Source organism: Otolemur garnettii, unplaced genomic scaffold, assembly GCF_000181295.1.
Source record: "Otolemur garnettii isolate 467f Iridium unplaced genomic scaffold, OtoGar3 scaffold00018, whole genome shotgun sequence".
Lineage (NCBI taxonomy): Eukaryota > Metazoa > Chordata > Mammalia > Primates > Galagidae > Otolemur > Otolemur garnettii.
The window spans coordinates 23,947,521-23,954,043 of record NW_003852413.1 but is presented as its reverse complement, the minus strand read 5'-3'; the positions used below and the strand labels follow the sequence as shown (position 1 = coordinate 23,954,043).

General features: G+C 51.3%; 1 protein-coding gene across 4 annotated transcripts in view; it reads right to left on the bottom strand.

The window, feature by feature from the left end:
- Nucleotides 1-6,523, bottom strand: part of MED24 (mediator complex subunit 24) — a 31,280-nt gene that overhangs the window by 11,683 nt on the left and 13,074 nt on the right. For 3 of the 4 annotated variants that reach the window (XM_023511021.1, XM_003786406.3, XM_023511022.1), the window contains exons 4-12: nucleotides 5,295-5,333; nucleotides 4,922-4,995; nucleotides 4,324-4,556; nucleotides 2,588-2,699; nucleotides 2,295-2,445; nucleotides 1,939-2,052; nucleotides 1,346-1,393; nucleotides 852-934; nucleotides 473-559 (exon numbers count right to left, since the gene is read on the bottom strand). In XM_023511021.1, the coding sequence (XP_023366789.1) occupies nucleotides 473-559; nucleotides 852-934; nucleotides 1,346-1,393; nucleotides 1,939-2,052; nucleotides 2,295-2,445; nucleotides 2,588-2,699; nucleotides 4,324-4,556; nucleotides 4,922-4,995; nucleotides 5,295-5,333 (941 nt within the window). Of the gene's footprint in view, nucleotides 1-472; nucleotides 560-851; nucleotides 935-1,345; nucleotides 1,394-1,938; nucleotides 2,053-2,294; nucleotides 2,446-2,587; nucleotides 2,700-4,125; nucleotides 4,183-4,323; nucleotides 4,557-4,921; nucleotides 4,996-5,294; nucleotides 5,334-6,523 lie in introns of all 4 variants that reach the window. The other variant, XM_023511023.1, reaches the window with a different exon arrangement.

Genomic DNA, 6,523 nt, shown 5'->3' with positions numbered 1-6,523 from the left:
CGGGCTGGGGATTCGAACCCGCCACCTTAGGTGTACGTGGCTGGCGCCTTAGCCGGTTGAGCTATAGGCGCCGAGCCCAGACAGAAGTTCTTGACAGACTACCGAGTTCAAACCCAGAAGTAGGGACACAGAGAAGATGGGAAGCATATAAGAACCTCTGGAAAGCATATACAATACTGCAATCCCTCCAGTTTGTCACTAGTCACTCTATCTATTTTGAAAGTTCATTTAAGAAAGTTCATTTTATCCCAAAGGTGGGCATGGGTTAAAAAGGAGCAAATAAGAGCATAAAATTCTTCTCTGAAGATACTGGCATCATCTTTCCCTCCTATGCCCTGTATCCAGAGGCATGGCCCCAGTCACTTGCAACCCAAACTTCTAACAGGAGAGGAAAGGCAGCAGCAGCCCCATCTAGATTTGGGAGAGGGAGCTTACGGGGTTCTTGGGACAGCCCAAATGCACTCATGCTTACCGCTTAGCCATGAGGTTGTTGACACTGGCTTCAGAAAGAAGGCCCTGCTTGCTACATTCTTGGAGTAGGAAGTTTGCACAGTCACAGCTGTAAGGGGAAAAGATGCTGAGAGAACTGGGTACTTAGTTGGAATTCTGAGGGATCCAAATAGTGGGTCCCCGCCCAGGGTCCTCTCTCTTTCAGGATGAAGAAAATCTGGAGTGCCTGAGAGAAGGCAGAGAGAGGCTCTGGGTACTCAGCAGCTATGGGCTGCTGCTTCTTGCCCCTGCCAAGAGGTGTAAACAGAGAGAGAGTTTCCTGAGGCTTCTATGGCACAGAAGCGCAGGGAAAGAGCCCAGAACACCACCTTCCAGTAGAGCAGGGGTGAACAAGTTCGTACTTGCAGCGCTGGTCAGCTTTGTCCAACAAGGGTGTGAGCTTCAAGAGGAACTCAAAAGCACAGTTGACATCCTCAGTGAAGTCCTACAAAGATTTAGAAGCTTCCATCAGGTTTTTAGGCCCTCCACTCCTCCCAGTCTATAGAGCAGGCTCACAAGGCCACACTGCTAGATACAAGAGCTTACAAGCAGGCTGTCCCCACCAGCAACTAGAAGGGGAGAAGCAGGAGACACCCCTGCTCCCTGCATGGCCATCTTGGCCTCAAAATCTTGAAGACCTTGTCTGCTGGAGCAATTGGCCTGAGCTGCCTGTTGGCCTTCTGTCTGAAGCCGGGGTGGGGGTGGGGGTGTGTGGATGCACATAAGTGCTCGAGCACATGCACACCCTTCCAGCCCTCTCCCAGGCACAAGAATACTTTACTGCCCAGCTAGGGCCTCAGAGACCCTCCCCTTTCCTCACCTGTTCCTACGGCCCCATCTCAATTCTTCAACTTACCTTGTCCCCATGAGAGTACTTCTTCAACTTCACCAAAACCTGTGGAATCTAGCAGGTGAGGTAGGGGAGAGACAGGAGGATCAATTTTTCTCTTTCACCTACCACTGAAAGCATCTGTCCTGTCCCCCTGCTCTGGGCAGAGAGACAGGAATGCTCCTGGAAGTGAAAGCACTCTTAGAGCTAAACTGGAAAACTAATAGGTACCCAAACACATGATGCCTCTTGGCTTACAGGACACAGGGACCCCTTGCCTCTGCTGGCTCAACAAAGAAATGCCTTAAGCAGACGTGCAACCTCAGTTTCTAGGAGGACTGAGGCCTCCTTTTCCTGGCTCCCTTCACTGTCCTGCCTCAGTTAGGCTGATGACTGAACTAAACCGCACCTCTGTGGTAAGAAAAAGAGCCCTACCATATGGGCTAAATAAATGTAGCCCTGGGAGTTCAGAGAAAATAATCGATGGGAACTGTACTGGGATACCCGGCAGGCTGGGCACAATGCCAAGGAGGGACACAGGGCAAAGGTCCCAGGTGATGCTGCTTTTTCTGAGAGCCATCCCCAGCTGGGCTCTCTATGGCTCCCACGACCCTAGGTACCTTGAGGAAAGTGAAAGCTGTCCACTTGAGCTCCTCTGTCCCCTCCGGAGACTCAATGATCCCCACGAAGCAAGCTTTCCAAATCTCCAGGACAAAGAGTGGGGTGGGGATGTGCTGTGGGAAGACCCAAGGGTGAGGCATAAGAGGCAGCCCACACCCCTTCACCCGCTGCTGCAGAGCAGAGTCACTGCCCAGATTCAGGCCTGAGAACTAGAGATGTGTGGCCACATGACAGAAGTGTACTCAACTGGACTCTGCTTTCCACCCAAGAGTAGAAGAAACCCAGAAGGATCTTCCCTCCTGCCCCCAAAGTCCAACCTGTCTTGGGGAAAGGGGACCACCCTGGCCCCTCCCACCTGCATGCGCTTCACCATCATCAGCTGTTCCACCAGAGGCTGCGTCTCGCCTGTCAGGTTCATGGTGCCCTCGAGCAGGACCAGAGCGTGGACTGTAGGGAAGCCAGTCTTGTGCAGCTGCTCAGAGTGCACAGACAACATCGTGGGGATGCTGAGGGGAACATACATGGGGAACAGTGTTAGAGGGGAAATGGGAGAGGAGAGGTGCCAGGGCCAGGTGCTACACTTTCCCCTCCCACACCCCAGGGTACTCTCTCTCTCCTTCATTATCGCCATCGCCTAGGGAGCCATACCTCCTAATGAGGGTGCCACACTGCTCAGCCTGGCTCCGAAGCTGGGGGTCGCTGAGATTGGCCAGGATCTCCCCGAGCTTCAAGAGAGAGTGTTCCATGGCAGTCCAGGAGGCTGGTGGAGAAAAAGAAACACAGAAATGTGATGGGAAACAAAGGAGACAGAGCCCGGCCCCAACTCCTCAACTCTGGCACCTGCTTCGGGCCACAAAACCACACATGGAGGCTTCCCCTGAGGATGACACAGTGGCAGGGGCCTGAGGGCAACATGCACTGCTTCCAGAAGGGGAGTGAGCACCAAGGGCTGGAGCCCCTGGAAACCATGCCCAAAGGCCTGACATCCGGCAGACGCACCCAGCTGACTTTATACAACATAGGCAGTGGAAGAGAAAGGCAGAGGAAGTGAGAGTCCAGTGGCCAAAACAAGAAGGGTGACCACAAATCCCCTTGGGAGTGGGCCAATCTGAAAGGCCAGCCTAGCAGAGGCTGTCACTCTCCTCTAGTCAAACTGGGTCCCTACACGGACTTCTTGTTCTTGCCCGCTCCACCCATGTCCACAGCATTCCCTTCTGAATGCCTCTCCTACACCCATCCAAGCCCCCACCATGCTTCAAATCTCTGTCCAAGCCCCAGTTCCTTTAACAACTGACCCAGTTACTCTGAACCACTCATCTTTTTCTCCTCAATGCCCACACTCATGGTCTAGACTGCCTCAGTTAACACTTAATTATATGTCAGGTATACTAGTTACAATTGCAGAGGGTGAAATGATGAATGGCACCAACTAGCCCATTAACCTCCACGGAGCACAGGGGGGAAAGAAAGACCTGAGATCCATTAAAAGTAAGTATTCATCCACCTTCCAGCCTATACACATTTATCAAGTGCTCAAATAGGTAAGAAACTGTCAACACAGTCCATATTTACATAATGATTATCTTCCTGGACTTTCTTTCACAGGTAAGAAAACACATTTAGAGAAGTAATAAATATACTAATACTGCAACAAGCTCTCCCACCAGGTCCTGAAGACTTGGATGTAGCCCATTCTAGTTCTTGTCATGGGAGAACGAGAGAGCCTTAGCTGGTCCCAAACCACCTGGGCTCCAAGGAAAACTGTGGCCTCAGGACCCCAATGCCTGAAATACCAGAGTCTTCCCTCCCACCAGGTGATCTATCTGTCTGTTCTGAGGCTCTGGAAGGTTCCAATACTTTAATGTCTGACCTTGAGTCAAGAGGTATATGGCACAACAGGCCTGACAGCAGACAGGCACTGTGTTTAAAGGAACATTTTAGGCAACACTCAGACATGAGAATTGTTTGCTTCCAGACAATGAGTAACATGAAGACAAACACAATAGATGGTGTGCTTGTCTTGTCCTCTAATATTTTCTGCGTATACGACATACTAGCCTTGCTCCCCACTAGAATGTATGCTTGTTGAAGGCAGGGACCCTGCCACATGCTCCTTTGGAAGCCCCCCTCCCCCCGCCCCCAGCACCTGGCATAGTGCTGGGCACACAATAATGCTCAGTAAATACCTGTTGGTTGATTGGCTCGGGTGCCACCCTGCCCAAGTCCCTGGGATGTGTGCAATGCTTATGGGGAGAAAAAAAAGGAAGTGGGATGGTTTCAGATCCTCTTGGAAAGAAGTGGGATGGCATCCTGCCTCTCCCCTCAATTAAAGGACCGGCCATGGGAGCAGGGGCAGGTGGGGCTCAGGGGAATTGGGGACATACAGGCCTCCTCTAGTTTGGCGATGTGCAGCAGGGCCCGGTTCTTGGTGCTGCTCAGAGTCTTCTCCAGGCGCTGCAGGCACATGGCAAGCTGCTTCTCCCCAGCCGCTGGAGCACCCGCCTCCAGCCCCTCCCGGAGCCGCTCTGCAGAGGCTGCCGTGCATCGCAGCAGCCAGTGGAGGGCGCTGAGAAGGGCTCGGCACAGCCCAATGCACTCCTCTGCTTTGCCATGGCAGCTATAGGGAAAGGATGTAAACTCTGTCTCTGCTCCAAAGGCTGAAATCTGACCCCCACCGATGTTCCCCAGAGTCCCTGGCACTTCCCTCCCAGAGAACAGAGCAGGGAAGCCAGCAGAGTCCTGGGAAGACACCTAGCCCCTTCAGCTTCCACTAGACAAGATTTCAAATGAGCTACTCCAAAGATAGAAGAGGCTTTCTGTCCTAAGGGAATAAGTAGAAAAGGGTGGGTAGGGGTGGGCACAGATGGGGGGACATGGAGAAAAGAAGTATAGAAACCCACAGGTGTCTCAGTCTGTGTGCTAGAAGCTTCTTTGCACTGAGCTAATGTTGGAACACTATGAACCCCTTGCCCTGGCCCTTACCTGAGACGGTCACAAAACATGTCCATGATATCCAGCAAAGCCTGAATACACAGGTCCCGGGAAAAGTCATCAAACTGTGGAAAGAACAGTGGAGATTCTAAGTTCCAGTCAACCCCTGGGGCACGCACACAAGGCAGACTCCTGCCCTCTTTCCTCCAACCTCAGGTTTCAGACTCAAAGTCCTTTCAACACTGAAAACTGGTGCCTAAGTGCCAGCCCCTACTTCCCAGGATCTCCCCCTCCCACAAAGGCCAGCAATGATAGCCAGAGGCATCACGGCTGCCTGTTCAGCCACAGATCGCACAATCAGGGGAGCCATGGAGGTGGGGCCTTGTCCGGCACTCCCCATCTAGCTCCAGTGGCTCTGTCATACCTTACTGATAGCTGTGAGGACAGAAGAGTAGGACACCATCTGGAGGGAAGGAAGAAAGGTGATATTCAGACAACTGGTCTCCCACAGTTGAGAAGAACAAATGCTAAGGTTTAAAGTTGCTGCAGCTCTCCTGAAACCCCAACCTCTTCAAGAAGCCTTCCTCAACCTGTTATAAGGGTAGCGACCCTGTGCATGCTAAAAAAATGTTATCTTAAATTTCTGTTAGTAGGCTCGGTGCCTGTAGCTCAAGTGGCTAAGGCACCAGCCACATACCCCAGAGCTTGTGGGTTTGAATCTGGCCTGAGCCTGCCAAACAATGACAACTACAACTAAAAAATAGCTGGGCGTTGTGGTGAGTGCTTATAGTACCAGCTACTCAGGAGGCTGAGGCAAGAGAAGTGCTTAAGCCCAGGGGTTAGAGGTTGCTGTGAGCTGTGACGCCATAGCGCTCTACCCAGGGCGATAGCCTGAGGCTCTGTCTCAAAAAAAAAAATAGTTATAATGCCATTCTCAAAATCAGTGGCAAAGTACATCAAAATAAGAAAGGAGAATACAGGTCAGGCTCACAGCTATAATCCTAGCACTCTGGGAGGCCAAGGCAGGTGGTTTGCTTGAGCTCAAGAGTTCAAAACCAGCCTAAGCAAGAGTGAGACCCTGTCTCTAAAAATAACCAGGTGTTGTGGTGGGCAACTGTAGTCTCAGCTACTCAGGAGGCTGAGACAAGAGGATTACTTAAGCCCAAGAGTTTGAGGTTGCTGTGAGCTGTAACACCAGGGCACTCTACCTAGGGTAACAAAGTGAGACTCTGTCTCAATTAAAAAAAAAGAAAGCAGAATACAATGACAGAAATTATCAGGACAATCACACCCCTCATAGGTTGTCTCTGCTTAAATAGAAACCTTCCAAGGATTTTTTTCTTTTTTTATCTTTTTTTTTTTGTAGAGACAGAGTCTCACTTTGTCACCCTCAGTAGAGTGCCGTGGCATCACATAGCTCACAGCAACCTCCAATTCCTGGGCATAGGCGATTCTCTGGCCTCAGCCACCCGAGTAGCTGGGACTACAAACACCCACAATGCCCAGCTATTTTTTTGTTGCATTTTGGCCAGGGCCGGGTTTGAACCCACCATCCCTGGTATATGGGGCCAGTGCCCTACTCACTGAGCCACAGGAGCTGCCCCCAAGGATTTTTTCTTTCCTTTTCCTCCCAAGGATTTTTTTTTTTTTTTT